At 44.2% G+C, this 26,292-nt stretch overlaps 2 protein-coding genes across 6 annotated transcripts in view; one reads left to right on the forward strand and one right to left on the reverse strand.

The window, feature by feature from the left end:
- The window catches only part of NHLRC3 (NHL repeat containing 3), a 110,303-nt gene extending 88,190 nt beyond the window's left edge, over positions 1–22,113 (reverse strand). For 2 of the 4 annotated variants that reach the window (XR_015299341.1, XM_086935062.1), the window contains exons 1-2: positions 21,292–22,107; positions 10,325–10,393 (exon numbers count right to left, since the gene is read on the reverse strand). Coding sequence is in view for 2 of the 4 variants with exons in the window: in XM_086935062.1 (XP_086791188.1) it covers positions 10,325–10,393; positions 21,292–21,381 (159 nt within the window). In the remaining 2 variants the exon portion in view is untranslated. Of the gene's footprint in view, positions 1–10,324; positions 10,394–21,291 lie in introns of all 4 variants that reach the window. The other 2 variants (XR_015299342.1, XM_086935063.1) reach the window with 1 other exon arrangement.
- Positions 22,114–22,515: 402 nt separating this feature from the next.
- Positions 22,516–26,292, forward strand: part of PROSER1 (proline and serine rich 1) — a 216,685-nt gene continuing 212,908 nt past the window's right edge. The window contains exon 1 of one of the 2 annotated variants that reach the window (XM_086935064.1): positions 22,516–23,201. In XM_086935064.1, coding sequence (XP_086791190.1) covers positions 23,157–23,201 — 45 coding nt within the window. In that variant the 5' untranslated portion in view covers positions 22,516–23,156. The remainder of the gene's footprint in view (positions 23,202–26,292) is intronic. The other variant, XM_086935065.1, reaches the window with a different exon arrangement.

Below are 26,292 nucleotides of genomic sequence, written 5' to 3' on the forward strand. Positions count from 1 at the left end.
CCTTAAAATACCCCTGAACCCAAAAAACATATACTCCAAAACCCCAAACAAAAACCATATACTTACCTTACAACTTACCTTAAAACATATACTTTTACCAAACATGCTTTTACAACGATTTTCGTTGTAAAAGCATGCGTGATAAAAGCATATAATATATAAAGGCATGCGTTGTAAAAAAATGCGGAGTAAAGGTACCTGCGTGATCATGGTATGAGGAGTAAAGGAATGCGGAGTAAAAAATGCCGAGTGATGGTATTTTACCATAGGAATTACAGGCCTAAGAAGGTGTACTATTCTGACTTGCTTTTTTATTGAATGATATGCTGCTTATTGTATACTTTTATGGTTGTGAAAAACAGAATAAAGTTTTATTGACTGACTGACTACTGGATGTTCATCTATAGGACAAAACTAGAAAGTGCATTCTTACTTGGGTCCCATCGTTGGTGTACAAACAGACAACAAAAGAGGCAATGGCACAGGTTTCACTTCCTTGTTTCATCACCAACTGGTACAACCCTGAATCTAAATTTGACATAAAGTTACCTGATGTGGGGGGGTACAAGTTGTCAAAGTAAGGCTTGCAGCCCCTTGCATTTTTGTTAACAAGGTGATTAAGGCTTCTGTGGATCAAGTAAATATGTTCCAGGTTGCATTTCTGGGCCAATCCACAATACCCAAGACTCTTCAGAAGGTTGCCCGTATATGGCCCTCCCTGCTCGTCCAGGCAGGGAGGGCCATGTACCAGCAAGACCTAAACGAAAACCTAGCCATTTTGTGTTTATACATGAAAAGAAACATCAACCCCCTTCTGGCATGGCGATCACTCGTAGTGTCTCTGAAAACAAAGCCATAACCAGCGATCCAGCAAAGCAAAGTTTTAAGGTGAGCACAGTGAGCAATGCTACATATTTGTAATTCTTCATGGAAAAGCAAGGTGGGAGTGACTTAGTAGACAGAGTAGTGATTTAAATAATTTGATTTTAATTACAAACAATTGCATATAGGCTATCTCCAAAGTGTTACACTAAAGTGAGACCTACTCAGGCACTTAGCATTGGAAACAGTCAAGACAGCCGAAAATGTGCTGTCTCCAAGCTTGCAGATGCAGGTACTGGATTTAATTAGGTGTTTCACCCACTTTCCAGAAGCAGCACACCTAATTCCTAAATACTTGAATTCTGTACCCATCAGTGTGACTATATTGCATATATTGAACTATTTAAGCTTTTGAACCAACAACAAAGAAATTTGATTTTAGTACGCAATGTTTGATTCAAAACTGAATTTTTCCAACCCAGTTAAAAATGCTATAGATCATTCACTATCTAAGCACATAAATGTGGTTGGATCCCAAAGCAGGAACTTTACAACCAAATGCCTTTAAGGCAGCATAATTAAATTGTTCAAAAGAAAAAGCGTCATAGAACAACCTTGGGGTACATGCGTCAAAAAGTTTTTTTTGGGGGGGAGTTTTATATAGTGCGAACTCGACCCGAAGTTATCTGAGACATATACGTGAGAACCAGTTGTGTTACAGGACACATTAATTTTGTTAGTCACTGGGAGATTAAGTGATTTGCCCAGATCCACAGGATGTTGAGCATCCCTGCCGAGTCTCGAACACGGTCACCCAGCGCGAAGTCGATCACTCTAGCCGTTAGCCAAAGTTGAACTCCCCGGTGAGCATCCAACCGGTGTTGAAAGTAATGCAGGAACTATATCAAAATTATAACACCCTAACTACCTCAACCAAGCCTGGATCTGTAATTAAGGAAAATTCTGATTTTCCACAGCTAGTTCATGATTTTATTAAAGACATGGAGGCTGATATTATACATATCTCTTTAATCGCAAATCACAGCAGCAACTACAAAACAATGCACAGAACTGAAATAGGAATCTATTAACAATCAAATGTGTATTTAGTCCCCTGCGTGGTGGCCATCTTCCTTCTTTTGCTGCAAACATCCTCGACAGTTCATTTCTTCTTTTATTGATCCATTTCATTTCTTGTAGTCTCCTCCTGAAAAGACTCCATAACAAAAATATTGTAGGGTGGGAATCCAAAGAGAGGGATAATATCAGCCTCTGTGTCTTCAATAAAATCATGCTTTTCTACCAACCTAGCTGTGGAAAATCTGAATTTTATGGCAATGCACAGAGGCCAATATTATGCATGTTTAAAACCTTGCCATAATATTCCTCACTGGACACACCACAAGCTTAAAATATACTTTTTTTAATACTGAATACAATGACCAATCAGTTGCAGCTAAAATCCCAGTTAGCCCTCCTCCTAATAAAAACGCTTTTGATGCCATAGCCCCTCTAGTAGAATGAACCCAAACTTATACAGATATATTCTTGCTCTTCCCATGACTTCCTTGACCCAACGAGTCAAAGAGTGGCACAGCCTTATGTGGGATTCTGAAAGAAATTATCAATTACGAATTTTCTTTTTTTATATTTTATTTATTTATGCAAAAACACATGAGTCGGTTGGTACAGAAACACAAAGAGAAAAAAACAAAAAGGGAGACAATTTTTATCGAGCAAATATATATCCAGATCTTGTCATTTTGAGGCATACAATACAAGAATATAAACAAACAAAAAATTATTGAAAAACACAAGAAAAAAGAAAAACAGTTGTTAAGTATACTTTTCATAAAGGCAGTCTCAATTAGGTCCAGCAAGAAATTATAAACAATCCACACAAATCTCCCCTTACATCTCCAGATAATTTGTGACTAATCCCCAGATCTGTTGCCCGATCTTCTTTCTGCGGGAGCCCTTTAAAGCATAGAGACTGTGCTCAATTCAGAATTTTTAATGCATTTCAAACTCTCAGTTCTTCTTTCATACTCACGCAAGCGTCTCACTACACACAGTTTCCTACATTCGTCAAGATTTGGATAAAATATTGTTCTAGACATAGTTTTAGTTCTCCTACTGATAAAGAAGCAAACCCCTTCTGGTGCAAAACTACGTCCCGAAATATCAAGTGCTCTGACATCTGAAACCCTCCTAAAAGATACTAGACCCAGCAAAATAACCAACTTTAAAGAATGTTTCCTTAGATCCAAGAATTCATTTTCAGTCCAACTAGCCAGCTCTCGAAGAACAAGGTCCACTTCCACATCGACGAATACTTTAGTACTGGGGGGTGGGGGGACCTTAATTCTTAAACTTCTCATTAACCTTTTCACCACATCATGTTAATTCACAGGTAAGCTATTTATCAATTCATGTCCTCCTGAAATCGCCGACCTGCCAATATTAACAGTACTATAGGATTTTCCTTCAATGAAAACGTCTGTCAAATAATTCACTACTTCTACCAAAGGTGCTGACACGGGATCCAAACGCCTTTCCCCAGGCCATCCTGTACACCTTTAACGTTCTTGGAGCCCATGACTCCTTAATGAATTTTGAAGCCTCCGATAGCCCCGACACCTGCCAGACCCTCTCGAAAACAGCCAAGCCATCAACCTTAAATGTCCCTGGAGAACCAAATTGTGAGTGTCCCCTGAAGCGCTTGTTAACACATTTGGGGTATTCAAAAGAAGTACTGGGTCAGCAATCAACATCTCCATAACATCTGGATACCATACTTGGGATGACCAAATGGGTGGTACTAACACTATTCTGCTAATTCCCTTTTCACTTCCAATAACACTCTCTGAATCAATGCAAAAGGAGGGAATGGGTAACTCCCTAAATTCCTTCAGTCCTGCAGAAAGGAATCTACTGCTTGCGCCCCTGGATCTGGTCTCCAACTGTAAAATCTGTAAAATCACTCTGTTTGCATACAGGTCTATCACCAGTGGACCCCAAAGCATGTTTATTGACAAGCACACTTCCCTGTTTAATCTCCAGTCGCATGAAATCCTTCAACTGTCTTGAATTCCAATCTGCTATAGTATTGCTTTAGAGGTGTCGGCCGTCTTACCTGGAACGGATTTTCCACAAAATCTATCTGGTAAGCACTGACAATTTGTAACACCCAAGGAAGGATCGGAAGTTATCTCTTTCCAGCTGTCTAAAAAATGGGCGAGTCTGCCACCCAGTTTTTCCTGCATAGACAAATAGTGGCTTCCCGAACATACCCTGCTGTCTTGTTCTCCTATCTCCTCTAAAACGTCCTCTTCCTCTCTGCCTCTGTGGGTAGAAACTTAGTGAAGTTTCCAGAAGATTGGTAGCCACTGGGTCTATATCAACGTGAAAATGAACTCTGTGTAATTCCAAAACCTTGGCCGGGGAATCGAACCGGCATTCTCCCGTCCATTCCAAAAACCTTCCGAATATCTTGTTATAATTTTTATATGGAGTTAAAGGCCCCTGCATATCGAGCCATTTCTCCCACAAACTGCTCACCAAAAAAGGAGACCCTTCGCCTCCTGATTCGTGTCTTGCCCTGCAAAGGGCGCCAGTTTTGGGTCAATTTTCATAAGCAGGGTCTTCCCACGTTCTGAACACAGGGAGGCGTTCGAATTCCCCAATAAACAGACTGCTCTCTGCACCCATTGCCTCATTTCTAGGACATTTACAGCGCTTTACTGGAGATAAGCCTCCGCACAAAGGTCAAATATTTTAGTTAGGGGCCCGAAAACATCTAGGAGGTGTCCTGACAGCCTTTCAAACCTGTATCGAGCCCTCGTCTAGGCTCCCTACCGAATTTGTTAAGAAATGCAATCATTTTTGCATCTAATTCGGGTGTGTAAGCCACCTTATTGGCTAGAGAACGTCTTGAACACTCGGAACGGGGTCTAGTTCGAACTTCTTTTAGCATTTCTCTCCTTATCCAGAATTCTACATACTCAGCTACAAGTTTTTTGGGGACCCATTTAGGAGAAAGTGGGTGCTGAATAGTGTTAGGGTCAAACATTAAATAGCCCAAAGGGTCTTTAACTTGTTCCAAAGTTTCTTTCTCTCTCCTTTCTTAGTCTCTTCTTCTCTATTTTGTCATCCTCTGAGGTATTAAAATCAGAAAAGCACAAAATTAGGGTAGCCACACTGCTGGGGGATTCATCACAGATGATAGCTCTGTGATCTCTTTGAGTGGCCTTTATATCCTTACCACCCAACTCCTTTTGAGTCGACCTGTATTTGCCTTCCTGTTTAAAGGCTCCTTTCTCTTTTGTGGCCTTCTCCTTAAACCATGAGTACTCACAAACTTTCTCTTGGGGGCTAAATTTACAGTGTGGTTTGTAGCAGAGGGCCGGGCAGGTGGAGGCGGAGTCAGTGGGGGAGGGGGAGGGGCTAGAAAAAAAACTGTGACCATGAAGTTGAACACAGGCCCCTGCAGCGGACACCTTCACCAACTGAGCATACACACGCATCTCTCTTTCTCTCTCTCTCTCTCTCTCTCTCCCTCCCTCCCCCTATCTCTCCCTCCATCTCTCTTTCTCCCTCCCTCTATCTATCTGTCTCACTCAGTCTCCCTCTGTCTGACTCACTCTGTCTCCCTCCCTCTCTTTCTTTCCTTCCCTCTCTACCTCCATCTGTCTCCCTCTATATGAGTCCCAATGTCTGTCTCCCTCCCTCTCTCCATCTGTCTCCCTCCCTCCCTCCATCTGTCTCCCTCCATCTCTGTCTCTCTCCCTCCCTCTGTCTGTCTCCCTCCCTCTGTCTGTCTGTCTCCCTCCCTCTGTCTGTCTCCCTCCCTCTGTCTGTCTCCCTCCCTCTGTCTGTCTCCCTCCCTCTGTCTGTCTCCCTCCCTCCCTCTGTCTGTCTGTCTCTCTCCCTCTGTCTGTCTGTCTCTCTCCCTCTGTCTCTCTCCCTCTGTCTGTCTGTCTCCCTCTGTCTGTCTGTCTCCTTCTGTCTGTCTCCCTCCCTCCTTCTGTCTGTCAAACTCCCTCCCTCTGTCGGTCACCCTCTGCCTCCCTCTCGCTGTCTCCCTCTCGCTGTCTCCCTCTCTATCTCCCTCCCTCCATCTCCTTCCCTCCATCTCCTTCCCTCCATCTCCCTCCCTCCCCCTGTCACTCTCCCTCTGTCACCCTCTGTCTCCCCCTGACTCTTTCCATCTCCCCCTGACTCCCTCCATCTCCCCCTGACTCCCTCTCTCTCCCTCCCCCTCCCTCTGTCACCCTGTCTCCCTTTCCCTCCCTTTCGCTCCCTCCCCTGCTCCCTCTTCGTCTCCCTCTCCGTCTTCCTCTCCCACTCTGTCACTCTGCCTCTATCTGTCTGTTCCTGTCCCTGCCACTATCTGTCTCTCTCTGTTCCTGTCTCTGTCTCCCTCCCTCTGTCTCCCTTTCCGTCTCGCTGTCTCTGCCTGTCTCGGTCTGTCTCTGTCTGTACCTCTATCACTCTTTGTCTCTATCTCTGTCTGTCTCTGCCTCCATCTGTCTCTGTCTCAATATGTCCCTGCCTCCATCTCTGTCTGTATCTCTGGCTCTCTCTCAGTCTCTCAGTCTCTCTCTCTCTCTCTCTCTCTCTGTCTCTCTCTCTCTCTCTCTGCCTGTCTCTATCGCAGTCTGTCTCTACCGCGGTCTGTCTCTGTCTGTCACTGTCTCTGACCCTATCTAGCTCTGTCTGCCCCTGTATCTATCTCTATATGTCTTTATCTGTCTCTATCTCTAGCTGTCTCACCTCACCCGGCTCTCACTCCCTGCTACCCTCTGTCACCTCACCCGGCTCTCACTCCCTGCTGCCCTCTGCCACCTCACCGCGCTCTCACTCCCTGCTGCCCTCCCACCTCACCCGAGCTCTCATTCCGTTGCCCTCCCACCTCACCCGGCTCTCCCTCCCTGCTGCCCTCTGTCACCTCACCCGGCTCTCCCTCCCTGCTGCCCTCTGTCACCTCACCCGGCTCTCACTCCCTGCTGCCCTCTGCCACCTCACCGCGCTCTCACTCCCTGCTGCCCTCCCACCTCACCCGAGCTCTCATTCCGTTGCCCTCCCACCTCACCCGGGCTCTCACTCCCTGCTGCCCTCTGTCACCTCACCCGGCTCTCCCTCCCTGCTGCCCTCTGTCACCTCACCTTGCTCTCACTCCCTGCTGCCCTCTATCACCTCAACCGGCTCTCACTCCCTGCTGCCTTCTGTCACCTCACCCGGGCTCTTAATCCCTCCTGCCCTCTGTCACCTCACCCGGCTCTCATTCCCTGCTGCCCTTCCACCTCACCCGGGCTCTCACTCCCTGCTGCCCTCCCACCTCACCAGGCTTTCACCCCCTGCTGCCCTCCCACCTCACCCAGGCTCACACTCCCTGCTTTGCCCTCCCACCTCACCTGGGCTCTCAGTCCCTGCTCTGCCCTCCCACCTCACCCGGGCTCTCACTCCCCGCTCTGCCCTCCCACCTCACCCGGGCTGTCAGTCCCTGCTGTCCTCCCTCCCCCCTCCCTCTGTGTGTGTCAGCCCGGGCTTTCCCACGGCTATATACTTGTTCTCCATGTCCAGTGTTGTAGCTGAGTCTGAGATGAGGCCTGCTGGTGTCTTACTGCGTGATTGTCACAGAATCAGGCTACAGTTATTATCTTAAGAATTTGCTGTTGCTGCGGAGGCTTGCATTTTTTTTTAAAGAAGGCATGGTAGGGTGTAGCTACCCTTACTGTTGCTGGAGTTCTTCTGCGAGTTCTAGAGGACCTGGAACTAAAAGTACTAGCCGTTTCGGTGAAGCCAATGATTGCAAGTTCTCCACTATGATTAGGGTTTCCAGTTTTCAATTTTAACTTATAAAAACACCATCAAATGGAGTATTTGCTTTTCAATAGAAACCTAAACCATTCAATTGTGTCTCACTTTTACTGCTTTGGTACCCTCTGTTATCTAAGAATACAATTAGAGCCCCTACCGCTAAGCATTTTTCTGTGATCTATGTTGCAGCTATGACAGACTGGGGATATTGAAAGGCACAGCCTCCTGGGCACACACACAGCTGCACCGAGCACTTCAAAGGTCTTTAAAAGACCATTTGTTTGCTAATGAGGCTTTGTTCAGCTCTTAGTGCCCCTGCAGCTCCGCTCTGACTGTGGCTGGAATCGCCCAGCCCCCACAGAGCAGTCTCTCAGATTCAGCTCTGCTGCAACCGGCGGTGTTTGCTGAAGCTAAAAAACAGAACACAGGTGTGATGTCTATAAGGTCCGCGGGCCGCCAAGGCAGGCTTGCCGGGCTGCTAGCGGCCCGCGGGCCGTACTTTGAGTACCCGTGCCTTAGACAGAGGTTTCTTCTTTTGAGTAGCTTTTCCACTACTTTCACTCATCGTGGCATCACCTAACACCTCCTCTATTGACCAAAATTGTTCCTCATCCATCTTTTTCCTAAAGCTACTTTCCAGCTTATCAATGCAGTCATCCAGCTTTTCCCCCCAACTGTGTAGCTAACACAGAGACTGCCTTATCAAAACATTCATGAACTCTGCCCTCGACTTTACCTTCAAAAGCTCTTTTCTCCTCCAAATTCCTTAGAAAATAATCACCTGGTATAATTTTCTAGTCCTGTCTTTTTTGTACCTGTTTTTATTGATTTTGTTACAACATAGCGCATGGATACACTAGTTGTGCAGAGCAGTGCTTAGCATTACACCAGATATTAACACATTCTGTTTAGGTAGAATAACAGTTCCATCAATGAGGATAGGGACCTTAGCTTGAAGGCCGGTCAGGAAGGGTCTGAACTAAAGGGGGAGGATCTGATTTCTGCCTGCCCTTGGGCCCCACTCTACTGTCTCTGTTGCATCATCTTCATCTCCATCACCAGCCCGTAATAAGTGATCCACGGGGACCAAATCTTTATAAACTTTTGAGGGCAGACTCTTGCTTTATAGGTGACTCTTTCTGCCACCATATACATATCCATGCTGGCTGCCCACTCTGTAAGAGAGGGGAGAGTTCGAACTCCCCAGTGTCGGGCTATGTCCCTTTTAGCCACTACTAACCCCCAGGTTGCATAACAGGAGTTTGCTACGTGGCTGGTCTATTTCAGTGAGATGCCCAACAACATATATCAGGGGTCTAATTTGAGTTGTGCCTCGAGTATAGCGTTCCATTCCCCCAGTATCCACATATATATTGGGGGTCTAATTCGAGTTGTGCATTAAGTATTGCGTTCAATTCCCCCAGTATCCGTGACCAGTATTCCCCAATGTGGCTACATTCCCACAGTGCTATAAGTATATATGTGCCCTGGGGGGTTTTACATCGCAGGCAATTGGGTTTTTCTGCTTTTCTGATGGTGTGCAGCCATGCTCTATTGTAATAGACCCTATGTAGGATCTTAACTTGTATTAGCCAGAGTTTCTGCTTTATAGCCACCTCTCTTGGGTGCATTAAGGCCTCCTCTGAGTCTATATCTTCCAGTGGCCCTGTGGTGTCCTCCCATTTAGCTCGAAGAGGCCCTAAATTATGTGGAATATTAGTAGTGTTTTATATGTCCAGGATATGGCTTTATTTGAGATCTCTCCTTGTAGGAGCCTGCCTTCAAGAGGGGCAACTTCTGGAATACTTGCTGCTTCAATTCCCTCTGCCCTCCATGCATGTTTCAGTCTGAAGTATGCATAGCACTGATTGTTATGAACTTGGTATGTGGCCTGTAACGTATCAAAGGAGGCAAGGGTGCCTCCCTCTAGATCTCCCAATTTGGAGATTCCAATTGTGTTTGTCTTATCAAATTCGCTGTGTGCTCAGAGACAGAGATGAAATGTGAGGCTATGTCTTCCGACTAATTCCTCCTTATTCTTTCAACATGGAGATTGGTAAATGAACTATCTGAAAATCCTAAAGAGGGTACAAGGAATGCGAAAGGAAAGGCTGTAGGATGTCAGTTTTCATTCTACACACTAACACGTCACAAAAGAGAAATATATGTAAATGAACTGTACAAAAATTTAAAATATATCAGCACTTTACAAGTAAAACTGCATGACAGTGCGTATTTTATGGCCATTTCAATAGAAAATGTTATGCCTGCAAATGACAGTGGGCTACCAAACCATTCCTTTGTAATTTATTTGCGAAAGTGTGCTCCAAATTGCACCCAGACTAGCATTCCACACCCATAAAACTCTCCTGCTGAATGGCTGTAACTCAATTGCTATTCTTGTTATTTATGTGGCTCTTGGATTTTTCACAATCCTTATGACTTCAATAATGTGACAGTGAAGACAGCACCCCCTCTCTGAAAATTGTTCCAGCACCACTGCTGAATTATGAGGCAGCAAACGAAAAATGATCAAACATTATGCTGCACAATCTGAGGCAGCATTATTGCACTACTTAGTCATTTTATTAAACTTTGATATAACTTTGGGAAATGGCTCACATAGGTAGCAATTTACCAGCTGAATGCAACTATCAGAAACAGAAAGGTTCTACTGTACCTTTACAAATGGTCTGCTACTGTGTGACACTACATGGGCTGAAATGTTGTACCTTTTGATCCATGGGAGCTAGAAACAAAACAATCACTTTGAAATCAGCAAACGGTGAATGTGATGGTGAATAATGTGGCAAGTGTGGTAAATTCACAATCATAGCGTAAACGAGACAGCTGCAAAATCACATAATTACAGTGGTCCTGGGTATAAGAGGAGTGGGGATATGATGAAATACTAACATGGTGATGAGAGAGGTCAATCACAAAACCGAATTGGTATGAAAGGTCACTACAATGAGGTTCAATAGGATACACTACAACTGAACATATCATTGAAAGACCAGTTTCACATAGACAAGAAATTGTGAAATATGGTTGATTAACGAGGTGTAACTAAAGCATTACTTTGTGAGCCGTTACAGACATCACACAAATGGACAACTGAACTCATTTCATTACCCTCCTAGGTCTTGGTGTATGTCATGTTTTTTATGTGGTATGGGTGATGGTACAGGGTGTTCATTCATCGAGCCCTAGTAGTACCAAAAGGCAATGGCCATTGCTGATACCACCGTTTGGTGCAGAACTTCAAGGACTACAGTTCCAAAAGCAAGCGTGATTAGTACTGGCTGATACAGTGGCAGTCATCAATGCTACAAAACCCTGTCTCTTAGACGAAAAATCGGTGGGTATTCTTTTTGCAGCAGGAGAGTCAACCATCAATTTCTACTGCTACACTGCCCATTCCACTAATATATTTGTCTCTGGGGGTATAAAACCGCACCTCGTCCAATTTTCTTATTAAAAAATCTTTTTGCAATCTTCAATTGACAGTCACACGGAACGGAAAAGTTGTCTGGACCAATAATTTGCACAGTACAACAAGGAAAAGTGAAAAAATGAAAAAATGTGTGGAGAACAAAATGACCCCTCACGGGCGCACCACCCTCGGGGTAACTGGCAGGTACTCACCAGATTGGGCCCCTTTTCTCATCATAGGTAGTCATTTTGTTCACAAAAAGAAAAAGTGTCCCAAACAAAGCAAAGAAGTGTAAAGGGTGCAGTGGAGCGGTACCTTTCACTCCACACCTGACAATCAGTGATTAAAATCAACAGGCACACCTCTCACAATTTTATTCTTAATTATTAGGCGTGGTCTGTTGAATTAAAAAGGCTGGTTGCTAACTTGGCATACCATTACCCATTGATGCAGTGGCAGGTCAAGTTGCTAAGTGTGTGGTTGGGGTTGCCGCCTTTCAAAAAGAAAACTAATAGCCATCTGTTAATGTTTTAACATTCTGCAAAAGCCCAGACATGATTTTTAAGTACAAATCTATATGAAATAGCATGTTTTCATTTTTAACAGGGCCTTTCTTTCTTTGTTCACTATGATTATTAGTCAGGGGCCATCGGGGCAGCTGTAGAACACATTTTAAAGTGTTTCCTTCTTATATTTACTGTTTAAATTATTAAATGAAAAAGTGATAAAATACTGGTGAACTTTAAAATTTTTGTTCCAGCCGGGATATTCAAATAAAGGCCACACTGGTATAAAACCGGTCAGGTGGCAACCCACAATTGTGTGATTAAAGCTGGGGCTTCAATGGCACAGCCAACTGGATCTCAACCTGGCCCTAAAACAGCTGCTTAGCCAGTGCCTGCCTTCCTCAATCCACTATACGGTACTCAGTTCAGTTTCAGTTTGAAAGCTTTATTCGATTATTCAATAAACAATCATAAAAGCACACAAAATATTAGATACAGCACCAATAAAAAAAATCACAAAACCGAATTGGTATGAAAGGTCACTACAATGAAGTTCAATAGGATACACTACAACTGAACATATCATTGAAAGACCAGTTTCACATGGACTAGAAATTGTGAGTTTTATGGTTGTTTAACGAGGTGTAACTAAAGCATTACTTTGTGAGCCGTTACAGTCATCACACAAATGGACAACTGAACTCATTTCATTACCCTCCTAGGTCTTGGTGTATGTCGTGTTTTTTATGTTGTATGGGTGATGGTACAGGGTGTTCATTCATCGAGCCCTAGTAGTACCAAAAGGCAATGGCCATTGCTGATACCACCGTTTGGTGCAGAACTTCAGGACTACAGTTCCAAAAGCAAGCGTGATTAGTACTGGCTGATACAGTGGCAGTCATCAATGCCACAAAACCCTGTCTCTTAGACGAAAAATCAGTGGGTGTTCTTTTTGCAGCAGGAGAGTCAACCATCAATTTCTACTGCTACACTGCCCATTCCACTAATATATTTGTCTCTGGGGGTATAAAACCGCACCTCGTCCAATTTTCATATTAAAAAATCTTTTTGCAATCTTCAATTGACAGTCACACGGAACGGAAAAGTTGTCTGGACCAATAATTTGCACAGTACAACAAGGAAAAGTGAAAAAATGAAAAAATGTGTGGAGAACAAAATGACCCCTCACGGGCGCACCACCCTCGGGGTAACTGGCAGGTACTCACCAGATTGGGCCCCTTTTCTCATCATAGGTAGTCATTTTGTTCACAAAAAGAAAAAGTGTCCCAAACAAAGCAAAGAAGTGTAAAGGGTGCAGTGGAGCGGTACCTTTCACTCCACACCTGACAATCAGTGATTAAAATCAACAGGCACACCTCTCACAATTTTATTCTTAATTATTAGGCGTGGTCTGTTGAATTAAAAAGGCTGGTTGCTAACTTGGCATACCATCACCCATTGATACAGTGGCAGGTCAAGTTGCTAAGTGTGTGGTTGGGGTTGCCGCCTTTCAAAAAGAAAACTAATAGCCATCTGTTAATGTTTTAACATTCTGCAAAAGCCCAGACATGATTTTTAAGTACAAATCTATATGAAATAGCATGTTTTCATTTTTAACAGGGCCTTTCTTTCTTTGTTCACTATGATTATTAGTCAGGGGCCATTGGGGCAGCTGTAGAACACATTTTAAAGTGTTTCCTTCTTATATTTACTGTTTAAATTATTAAATGAAAAAGTGATAAAATACTGGTGAACTTTAAAATTTTTGTTCCAGCCGGGATATTCAAATAAAGGCCACACTGGTATAAAACCGGTCAGGTGGCAACCCACAATTGTGTGATTAAAGCTGGGGCTTCAATGGCACAGCCAACTGGATCTCAACCTGGCCCTAAAACAGCTGCTTAGCCAGTGCCTGCCTTCCTCAATCCACTATACGGTACTCAGTTCAGTTTCAGTTTGAAAGCTTTATTCGATTATTCAATAAACAATCATAAAAGCACACAAAATATTAGATACAGCACCAATAAAAAAAATCACAAAACCGAATTGGTATGAAAGGTCACTACAATGAAGTTCAATAGGATACACTACAACTGAACATATCATTGAAAGACCAGTTTCACATAGACAAGAAATTGTGAAATATGGTTGATTAACGAGGTGTAACTAAAGCATTACTTTGTGAGCCGTTACAGACATCACACAAATGGACAACTGAACTCATTTCATTACCCTCCTAGGTCTTGGTGTATGTCATGTTTTTTTATGTTGTATGGGTGATGGTACAGGGTGTTCATTCATCGAGCCCTAGTAGTACCAAAAGGCAATGGCCATTGCTGATACCACCGTTTGGTGCAGAACTTCAGGACTACAGTTCCAAAAGCAAGCGTGATTAGTACTGGCTGATACAGTGGCAGTCATCAATGCCACAAAACCCTGTCTCTTAGACGAAAAATCAGTGGGTGTTCTTTTTGCAGCAGGAGAGTCAACCATCAATTTCTACTGCTACACTGCCCATTCCACTAATATATTTGTCTCTGGGGGTATAAAACCGCACCTCGTCCAATTTTCTTATTAAAAAATATTTTTGCAATCTTCAATTGACAGTCACACGGAACGGAAAAGTTGTCTGGACCAATAATTTGCACAGTACAACAAGGAAAAGTGAAAAAATGAAAAAATGTGTGGAGAACAAAATGACCCCTCACGGGCGCACCACCCTCGGGGTAACTGGCAGGTACTCACCAGATTGGGCCCCTTTTCTCATCATAGGTAGTCATTTTGTTCACAAAAAGAAAAAGTGTCCCAAACAAAGCAAAGAAGTGTAAAGGGTGCAGTGGAGCGGTAACTTTCAATCCACACGTGACAATCAGTGATTAAAATCAACAGGCACACCTCTCACAATTTTATTCTTAATTATTAGGCGTGGTCTGTTGAATTAAAAAGGCTGGTTGCTAACTTGGCATACCATTACCCATTGATACAGTGGCAGGTCAAGTTGCTAACTGTGTGATTGTGTGGTTGGGGTTGCCGCCTTTCACAAAGAAAACTAATAGCCATCCATTAATTTTTAACATTCTGCAAAAGCCCAGATATGATTTTTAAGTACAAATCTATATGAAATAGCATGTTTTCATTTTTAACAAGGCCTTTCTTTCTTTGTTCACTATGATTATCAGTCACGGGCCATTGGGGCAGCTGTAGAACACATTTTAAAGTGTTTCCTTCTTATATTTACTGTTTAAATTATTAAATGAAAAGGTGATAAAATACTGGGGAATTTTTTAATTTTTGTTCCAGCCGGGATATTCAAATAAAGGCCACACTGGTATAAAACCGGTCAGGTGGCAACCCACAATTGTGTGATTAAAGATGGGGTTTCAATGGCACAGCCAACTGGAACTCAACCTGGCCCTGAAACAGCTGCTTAGCCAGTGCCTGCCTTCCTCAATCCACTAAACGGTACTCAGTTCAGTTTCAGTTTGAAAGCTTTATTCGATTATTCAATAAACAATCATAAAAGCACACAAAATATTAGATACAGCATCAATAAAAAATTATTAAAACGATTACAGTATAATACAAGATTTAAGATGATTCAAAGGGGAAGGAATATAGTAGGCATGGCAGCAATTAATACAGGAAAGGGCACAATTAGAATTCCAGGCTTTTTCTAGTGGACATTGATTTTAGGATAAAAGTCGCAGTATAAAAACAGACATCCGGAACATCAAGTGCAAATAAGTGTCTCATAGCAGTTGCAACTGTGAACACAGAGTATTTCTTAAAAAGGGGTTTAAGATAAACGATACGGAGATGCAAATACAAGGAGCATATTAGCATAAAGTGCAGCGTGCTCTGTTTAGTGGTTCCATCACATGGGCAGGGAACTGACGTATGTTTTTTCATCCGGGGGGATGCCACCAAATTATGAACAATACCTAATCTCCACCTGGTGAGAACAAACTGATGAGATTGCTTAGTAATTACTTTTAGGTACTTTGGAATCCCATAACCTGCCCCATTGTTAGAATTATAAAATAAATGAGTGGTAAAGTGGCTACAGACTTCTCTACGCAGTTTGGATTTATCCCCCAAAAAGACACGTTTGACCTCCTGTTTAGATATATTGGTGGCACTGACAGGGTCACTAAAAACATCCAGATCAAACACATCTTTATAAGAAGTCAAAACATATTTTAGCCAAGGGATCTGGCTGACTTTATCCAGGCGAAGACAATCTTGTATTATTCGCCTGGTAAAGCCCGTTTCATCCTTGGCCCAAATTGACCTCCAGACCATAAGGGACCTCAATCCAGTTAAATCAGTCAGGTATTCCAACCCCACCTCATTATGAACCAGTTCGGTAGATGCCGACGTTGGGAGACAGAGGAAACTCTTTAAAAATGTATTTTCGACATCTTGCAAATCCCCTTGTTGGCAGTGTCCCCAGACACCCGAACCGTAAAGAGCCACTGAAGCGCATCTATGCCGGTAGACATTTAGCATATCAGGTAGACGACGACTGCCTAATTTAGAGGCAAATCGAAAAACCCCTGAGGACCCCTTGCCCATCTTGGCCTTAATATTAAGTAACTCTGGGGCCCACGAGCCACTGTTGCTAAAGGTAATTCCTAGATAGCAGAATTTGTCCACAACTTCAATTGTGTGATCCTTAAACTGTAACGGTCTAAGCTGTTTCACCTTTTTCCCCGCAAGCCATGAAAAAAGTTTTAGAATTATTAATTTGTCATTTCCTCCCCTTTATAAAATCATAGAAATGGTTCATTAATCTTTGCAGACCAATAGGTGTTCTCGAGAGTAGGACAGTGTCGTCTGCGTAAAGCAGTACCGGAATTGCTTGACCCTTCTTCAAATCAGAGTCCATGGCATTTATAAAAAGGGAGAAAAGTAACGGAGCTAAAACACAACCTTGCCTGATATCAGATTTGACCTTGATCTTCTTTGTGCATTCCCCTGCTTGGCCAAAGCGAATCTGAGCTGACAACTTGTTATATAATCTGGCCAGAAAATAACTAATTGCAGCGGGGGCTCCCATTTCGAGTAATGTGGACCACAAAAGAGCGTGATCCACCAGGTCAAAGGCACTGGTAAGATCTGCGAAGCAGAGAAATAAAGAGCCCTGTTTAGCTTTAGTGTATTTGCCGATAATTAGATCTAAATTGATACACTGCTCAATGGTGCCAAGACCCTTGCGGAAACCAAATTGAGAATCCGCAAGGATACTGTTAGCTTCAGCCCATTCCTCCAGACGTAGTAATAGGACCCTGCTCATAATTTTCAACGAGGAATCAAGAAAGGAGATAGAGGAGAGGCCAAGAACTACCGCCCTATCTCCCTTCTTGTAAATCGGCAAAATTATGGATTCACCCCATGTAGAGGGTGTACTTTCTTTGACGGAGGCATTAAAGACCTGGTTCAGGAGGGGGCTCCATAACTATAAATCTGTTTTATACAGGTCGACCAGAACTCCGTCCGGTCCTGGGGCCTTCCCTCCCTTGCTGTTACGGATAGCATTATCAACCTCTAGTAATGTAATCTCCAGGGGTAGCTTAGACCCAATAATGTCGGCACTTAAACTGATATGGTCCTACCCGGCGGGGTCAAAGATTCCGGTAAAATATTGGACCCAACTATCCTCGATGACCTGAGCTGTTAAAATTGGGAATTCCTCGTTTTGGAGGAATGGGCTGTTAACGGTGCTCCAGAATAACTTACTATCTCGCAGCTCCGCCGCTTTAGTCAAATTGTCCCACGCTTGTTTCCTAAGCTACTGTTTTCAACGGGTCAATTGGAGTTTGTAAGTTGCCCTAAGAAGTTTTACGGCTTCCCTATCTCTAGGATGGTTTGAGAGTGCCCTCTTTAGTTCTTGTAAAGAGTTCGTACAGGCTCTGTCAAACCATCCTAGAGTAGCCCTCTTAGTGTTAACATTAGTAATGGTGAGGGTCCTTTTAATAATGTCGTTGAGTTTTTCAAATTCAGCGATGGTACACGATGGAGCTGCATCGTCATCAAGACAATGAAGCAGCTCGTCAGAGCTAGCTACCACTATTTTTCGCAGCAACTTATCAGAGTTGTCCCCACACCATTTGATCCTAATACCATTCTGCCTACAAGGGATAATTTCATCAACAATCCTACACTTAGTTGTAGACTTAGTCCCCCAAATGGATGTCGACATGGTAATGGCATTATGGTCACTGAGGCCTAAATCAACAATTTCGGGAACAGCACAGTAAGGGGTAATGTGGACTGAGACCAACAAATAATCAATAACAGAGGCTGAGTTCCTCCCTACAAAAGTCGGTACAATGTTACCTTCAATATCCTCGGCAGGCTGATTGTTAGACGGGGACCCGGAGGGTCGGCCGAGGAAGGGGGAGAGGACTCCTGGCGAGGGCCCTCTCCTGCAATCGTACGGACGAGCAACTTCCCCCCCACAGATGGACACCACACCAAGATAGGTTACGTACACGTTTATAGGTATTCTTAAGCAGGTTAACTGGACGATACAGTGGGGACCAGGATACGAGGATCCCGTCAATTCTAGTCTCTTTGGGGAAGGGGGTAGCGGGACAGTCTTAGTACCGGTCCGGTACGGGGGTAGCAGGTCTGGAGCTCACAATCCTCGAGCTGGAGGGTTCGCAAGGAGGGCCGCGGCTGCGCCAGCAGGCCTTCAAGGTGGTTCACGAAGAGGATGAGCCGCGGCAGCGCCAGCAGGCCTTCAAGGTGGTTCACGACGAGGATGAGCCGCGGCAGCGCCAGCAGGCCTTCAAGATGGTTCACGACGAGGATGAGCTGCGGCAGTGCCAGCAGGCCTTCAAGATGGTTCACGACGAGGATGAGCCGCGGCAGCGCCAGCAGGCCTTCAAGATGGTTCTCGACGAGAATGAGCCGCGGCAGCGCCAACAGGCCTTCAAAGATAGTTCACGAAGAGGAGCCGCAGCAGCGCCAGCAGGCCTCCAAGGATGAGTTTGTCTCGGTGTCTCTCGACTCCCGGAGGGGAGCCATCGACACTCCTTCTCCCATTGACCCGCCAAGTGGTCTCTCTACCCCCTGGGTGGATGGTGGTGCCTCGATGTCGGGGCTTGGCTGGGCCTGAGGCCGAGGTCGACCCGAGGCCACGAGGCCTGGTCGTGGAGTGTCCAAAATGGCGGCTGGGCCGGAGACAGTGGTTCGGGAAGGGACCCGGGCCAGCCGAGACTGTTATGATCATGAGCCAAGGTTCCGTCGGGGAAGAGCTGGGTGTTGACCCGGCGGGCTGCCGGTGGGGTTCTGGTCTGGGGAACAGGGGTAGCAGGGGTCCGCGACCCGCCATGCGGGGAGGGGTCGGGCATGCTTCGAGGCCTATCCAACACTGATAAATTAACAAATCAAAATTGAGCATAAAAGTATTAAGGGAGTCACCTTAAGTGGTATGGATAAAATGAGCCCGGTCCTCCCCATTTGCCCCATCAAAATAAAATACATTTGTAAAAGAGCGGGGGCAAGTACGAATATTAAAATCCCCTCCCCAAATGATATCATAAGGATTATGGATATCCCTACCAATTTTCATAACAGCAGTCTCAAGATCATTAACAACACAGGTGCTCGTGGGATCAAACATATTGTTATAGTGATTAATTAACAAAGTATCACAACCCCCTCTTTGTTCCAGCCATAGTACTTGCGAATGTGATCCAATGGTAGAATGGGACTTCACACGTACTGGAAAGTTAACAGACAGTAGAATCACGAGCCCACCTTTTTCCCTGCCCATAGTGGTATCTTGCGCTAGACAGTTGTAGGACACAAAACCATCAAAATTGATCTCGGCCGTAGACCAAGTCTCTTGTAGACAGAGGATGTCATAGTTGGAAATGGATTCCCTCCAACCACTACAGCTACAGTGTTGTGGAGGGCCTGATAGGGGGAAGTTCAGGCCCCTGTGATATCAACCGGAGAAAGAGGAGGTGCTCTGCAGAGGTGTCATACGGTGGTTCTATCTCTGACTGCTAAGGATGTGATTTAGTATTAAAAAAACAGTTCTTTCTTCAGATTCATTGCCATAAAAATGACTATGTTGTGAGTTTAAATAAATGTTATCTAACTAACTAAAATAGGTTTGAGTCAGTGCTTGAAATGGAAAAATAGAAGTGCAGGTACCCTGTAGTAAAGTACCTACTTGTTCCGAGAAGTGCAGGTACTCTCCAATTAAAAGTATCACGTCACTCTTGAGAAGCGCAGGTGCTCTCCCTCTCAAAATAAAAAAGTACTGGTACTCAGCACCAGAGAGTACCGGCCTATTTAAAGCAGTGGTTTGAGTTCAACAGCAAACTGGACTGCAATTATTGAATTACATTAAATGTAAAAACACATATTGGACCCACAAAGAAAAGCAAGGCTTCAAATGAAAATAAGCATTTATATTATAATCGATCATAGCTTAATTGCCAAAAAGGTGACACAATAGTGAAAGGTGAAGCAGCGTAGCGTTCACTGGATTCAAATTAGCAAAAAGTGCTATAAGACATTGGTGCAGCAGGTAACAAGCAATGGCTCTCCGAGATTTGTTGAAGATGTTGAAACTGTTACAGTAATTAATTCCCTGAATTCCCTTGTTTAGAGTAAAGTAAGCCAGTCCAAAGTTTGAGGTGCATGTGATCATCAGCAGGACTGAGACATTCACGTCTGTACTAACTCTTCCATCATGAATAGATGTGTGCCTGCTGGAGTATTGTTGGAAGAACTCAAGGCTAATGGCTCACAACTAAGGTGTCACTGCGGAAGGAAACTGTCCTTCACTACCCACATGCTGAAAGCATTTGCAATTAAGGAGTTACTGTGTGCATGCAGCTCAAAGAGGTAGGACAGAAACGTCAGGATGTGACTTAGGGCACGACTTTCATGTTGCAGACAATCGTGTCTTAGCCTGACCATGTCATTCCACTAGCACTGCTTGGTGTACAGTGGCCTAAAGACTGATGAGTCACCAGACATCACACGTGCAACAGTGGACAGGTCAGTGTGTGTGTAATCTATCATGTTTCAGGAACACGAGTGAGTTGTATTTTCCTGCATATTTCATAACATGAGAGGTGTCCTTGTGACAAGGGTTGGCATGGTATTGATGTTTGGGTTGAGCATGAGTCTGCTGGTCTTTGTGTCCAATGCATTCACAAGTTGATACAGCAGACTGGTTCGCCCTCGCCGCTGTCCCCTGCATCCAACGTGCGACCTCCGGCAGCAGATCCTTCTCCTACCTCGCCGCCAAGACCTGGAACACCCTCCCCACCCACTTACGGCAGACCCAAGACCTACTCGCCTTCAGAAGACTCCTCAAGAACTGGCTTTTCGAACAGTAGCAGCACCCCCCCCCCCTCAGCGCCTTGAGATCCTCACGGGTAATTAGCGCGCTTTACAAGTACTCCGATTGATTCATTGATTTATATAATATGCTGGAAAGAATGGTGCACCGAGTGTACTTAGAATGTGCACGAGGGATAGAGTTGGCAAATCAGGGTCGGTAAGCTAGGCAGACAAAGAACATTTTGGAGAAAGCATGCCTTTTGACTACCACGCGCAATCAGCCAACCAATCAGTATTTGTAAAGGGCTGCTAATCACCCGTGTGGGAATCCAGGCGCTATTCAAACTCCCAGTGCCACTCCCAGGCTAACCCGAGTTAAACAGAAACACTCACCTTCATCGGGAAATGAGAGTTCAAAAGTAGCAGCATTCCTAGAACACTCGCCGCCACCGCAAAGACACGAGACATGGATGTACGAGCCATCCCGTCGGCCTTTCGTTCCAAGAGTTCTACTTAAAAAGACTTCCCCTGTGCATATTGCAAGTGTTTCCAACACCACAAGCTTTCAAGCTCACGGGACAGTAACTGCCAACTCCTCTGTTTACTTCCTCCCAAGCCAAGAGATATATCATGTGGAAAGCCTTAGCACCGCCCACGCAAGAGCGGCTCTCACTGTAGCTATCCTGGAGAACATCTCCCCGGCCCGAGATTGTCATTTAATTCGATTCAGCACCATGCCAATTCGTTGTGGTATAGTGAGCGGCAGAGCAGGTTACACCAGTGTTGCCAAAGCACATGGAGCTCTCTGCTGCACCCATGGGCGGGATGTATGCAAAGAGGTATCGCCCGCAACAGAACCTGAATGTTGTGCAAGGCACCTGTGCGAAAAAAAATAATAAGGTGTTTTCAAGTGTCCCCTTTTTCTGCCCCTTCCATCACTCAAGTAGAAGCAAACTAATCGATGGATAATCGCTGCACTTTCACTTCTAAGGGAAGAACAACACTGTTTCCCGAGATTTGCAAATTTTACTTTATTCTCAGTTTACAATTAATAAAGGATGATTTGCCCGAAATACTCCGATTTCTAGAATGATATTTTAAGAATTGAAACTCATTTAACTGGCATCCAGAGATCAAAAAATGCCACTGTTAGACTAGTTCCCATCAGCGCGGATTGAATGCTGCTGATGCCTTCCCATCGTCATCGTTCGGCTCTGGTCACGACCCGGAAACACTCGTTTTATTATTTACTTTTGCTGTAGGCGTCTACCGACGCTTCTAGTAAGGTAGGCCGCCATATTGGAAGGGGGTCTGCTGTGATCACTGGCCCTAAGTCTTTTTGTCACTTTGATTAACAATCTCATATTCTGTTTATTCCACATTCTTACTAAGAAATCGAAAGTAGTCAAACATAATGTTCTTGCTTGCATCACTTAAAAATAACACCAACATATATATTTTTAAATACATTTCAGCATGGGACAAAGAGTGAAATGTGATTTCTCGTACGCTTGATATAAACGTGCTGCACTGTAGTGATAGCTTTCTTACTGTGCCGAATGTTCGGTCGCTGAATATGGGTGATAATCCCAATGAAAGCCGCCTACGCAACCCGGAAGCACAGCTAACTCCAGGTCTGGGAACTGCTTTACTACTCTGGTAATAAACAAAGAGGCCTAGCTATTTCCTCGTGTACTGTCAGTCTGGAGCAAAGTGGTTCCTGGAAAGTGTTTTCGCACCTTCTGCCTCGCGCAATGCAGTTGGAAATGGGAACCACCTTAACGAAGGACAGTGCTGGAGCTCTATCCTGACAGCCGCCCTTACCTCTTCATTCTGCTTCGCTCTCCTAGAGCTGCCTTTGTTTTTACATTTCCACATTGAACTGTTTGTATTCGGAGAGCTAGCAGACTCTCTGTCCATCGCTTTGAAACCCTGGTAACGCTTTTGCTGTCCAGAAAGGGAGCCAGCCTTTTGCCAAGAATGTCCTGCACCGATGAATACAAAAACGCAATGCGTTTAGAGTTTCTTGTCTTGCTTCCTAGAATACCGAAGCACCACACGGCTAGTGACTGGAGAAACGAAGCACTCGGCATCTAATGTGCCACGAACATAGGAGAGCACTGCACTCAGAAGCACTGGTGCTGTCTATTATTTTAATTTATCCGGTCTTCGGTGATCGGGTTTTTGATCACCGTTTATAGAATATTGATTTGTCGAGCCATTGAAACAATTGCGAGTCCGCTAGCAGATATTCAACAATGGACAAGAAATCCTTTGACGTGGTGCTGGATGAAGTGCGAAAGGTAAAATAAAAAAGTTCGTTTTAAAAGGTTGTTTACTTTCTAAAACCGGAGGTTGCATAGCTGGAAAGTTAACCCGGTCCATGCGTGAATAGCTAGCTGCTCCCATGCCAGTGTTTTTTCTTAGCATGCTGGGATGTATAGTCCTGATTTTATAGTAGTGGGCTAAACAAGAGACAAGTCCGAGAATGCAAAAAAAAAAAACTGCTCTGGAGCAGGTACTCATGGACCTGAGACTGGGCTGGTGGTGGGTAGATAAGGGCTAAAGAAATATGATATACTGCATGGATAGATATTGTAAATCCAACGCACAAATCTACTCATTAGGAGCATTTCGATGTACCAATTTGATATTCCATTTTTCAAATGCCTTATGTTAACACATCTTATTTCTGCATCTTTCGTACACTCTTGGCTTGTATACTATGAACACTGTAGGTTGTTATCCCTACTGCATCTGTGCATTCTTATTTACCGTCTAAAGAATGACACCTCGAAGATAACTGTGTTAGCTTCTTATTTTCCATGTATTCATTTGTTCCTTCTTTAAATACTTTACCACCTATCATGTGAATAATGTAATTTGGTTCGCAAACGAGCAATACTCATACTCCATTTTCTGCCCCTTCCTAGGACATTCAGCAATAATCTAAAAGCTGAGCTTTCATTGCTAAGTTCCTTAGGTCTCCATTATACCAGTGCTATTAGCTAATGCAACATTATATCCTATTGTCTATTCGATTGGTTTTTTTTTGTAATTCTTAAGTAGTGCTTTCATTATGTTGGTTAATGAGTAGAATAGGCGTCTGATTCTAATAGAGGTCTTATCAGTGTAACATGTTTGGGTATGCAGGAAAAACTGTTATCGTTTATTTGATTATACAGGAAAAAATGATTATCTGTTGCCAGACCAAGGTTGACATTTCTTTTGAGGATCATCTCTTTACCAGTTATTTGTCAGACTCGTTATGGATACACCATATGGCCCTATGCTAGACTTAGCCCAGCTCCTATTCTGAAATGCCCTTGTTGAGGGCCCCTGACAGCTTCAAGTTTGAAGTCGACAAGAGGTACTAAATAAGGTGGTGTGTAGTGGCAGTGGTAAAGGAAGTTTTTTCTGAACTCACTCAGTTGAAACAGGGCTACCTTGATATGCCAACTAGTCAGACGAACAGCATAGTTTTCTGTCAAACTGGATACCATGGCTTTTTCAGGTATGTAAATGTGCGTCTTTTTGTGTGAGAAGGGATCGTGACGGACTAAGTGACATTTACAGTGGGTGTAACAGAATTACAATCTTGGCTCAGTTTGTCCCAAAGCTGTTTATAGGTCTCGCCTAATAGACAGTGCTTGTGTTGGTTGTTACGGGACATATAGTGGGTTTACCAAGAACATACAGCGGCTTGGAGCCCACCTACTGCTTACCATTAGTTGGCTGTCGAGTCCCTCTCATTTGCTTGCTAATTGTTCGTGTCAAAGCCAGTGCTTCATTTGCGAAAGAATAAGTGCAGGGCCCAAACCGTAGCTCAGAAGAACGCGGTCAGAGCCATAGAAGGTTGGGCTGCCAAATACTAAGGTTGCTTAGTCTTGATTCTACCTAATTCTGCTTTAATCGACCACTAGGCACTCCCTGACTCTTTGTCTCACTCTTGCAAGTTCTTTTTCATCTCTGATTTCTCTCTTTTTCATTGTTTTTCCGTCTTTCTCTGCCTCATCTTTTCCCCTTTTGTGTTTTTCTCTCCGTGGCTTGTGATTAAAGTTTGTTGAGGAAAAATAAGTGCTGGTCCCCAAAAATTAGTGCTGGTTGGCGTGGGCTCCACCTCCAAACAACGGCTCAGATTAAGCACTGGCAATACAGTCTGTTGCCTTCTGCTAGGGCTCTAATTGAGTTTCGGATTATCACTTTGAGGTGGGCGGTAGTGGGATGAGTTCTGGCCTCAGCATCCCGTCCCTGCCCTGCCATTTATGGAAGGAGAGAGGTTAGAACGTGCCACAATTCAGCCCACTGGCTGTACAGGGTGGAAAATTTTTTTTTTGTGCAAACCAGTTCACATCGATGCATCATTTTATGGTTCCCAATCCAAACTACAAGTAATGTTTGTATTTACCCATGTGTTTAATATCATAGGACAAATATGTGTTAATATTTTCAATGCACATTGTATTTAAAACAAATAAAAAAACGCAACATACATTGTTTTTTAAATTAAATGTATATATTGAACCACATTCTACCTGCAAAGTTATTAAAGCCAACCTCAACTGTACAACTACTTCGTTTAAATTTAAGCTGTACTGCATTTTAATGTTTTCATTGTTTTGGGATCGAAACCTGGAAGAAGAAGAACCAAAAGGTTCCAATTTAAATATATTTTTCTCTTTTGAAAAATGGTACAAATGGCTTAGGGCCTTATTACGAGTATGGCAGTCCTAGGACTGTCGTACTCGCGGTGGCGGTCTCACCACTGCGGTCCACCTGGCGTATTTTGTGTGTGGAGGTCAGATCACCGCCTCCGCTGGGATCCAGGTTCCCTCGGCGCTCGCGCAGCAGAAAGGGGCAGGAATATCCTGGCACCAGCGAGCATATTTCGATTTGCATTTCTACCGCCCATTTCATGGCAGTGAGCCCGCGACGAGTGTGCCGTAGATGCAACCCTAATGGGGCTCCATGCTCTTTCTGGGCTTAGGGGTGCATTTGGGGCGAGGCACATGTTGTTCCCCCTGGAATTGCACCCTGTTCCTCCACAGTGTGGCATGGATGATAAGGTGCATGCCACACCGTGCAGGAATGTGAAGCAGGCGCTGTCACTACAGCGGTCTGCTGTTAAAGCTCTCCTATGAGCCTAACACAGCTGCCGCCGTACCAACCGCACTAGATTCAAACTCAGAATATTGTTTGCGGGCGCACCACGGGCTTTGCGGTCCTCCTGCCAGTGCAGCGATGGCAGGGCTGCAGGAGGACCGCCAAACCTGTTATAAATCTCTAAGTGTCTTTTATGATGTGCCCTTTATGAAAAATACAAAGTACATTGGTCTTCTTTGTTTGCTATTTCATCTTGAAGATGTATCATCTCAGCAGGTTGGTGTGTGTGTC

Source organism: Lissotriton vulgaris, chromosome 8 (genome assembly GCF_964263255.1).
Source record: "Lissotriton vulgaris chromosome 8, aLisVul1.2, whole genome shotgun sequence".
NCBI lineage: Eukaryota > Metazoa > Chordata > Amphibia > Caudata > Salamandridae > Lissotriton > Lissotriton vulgaris.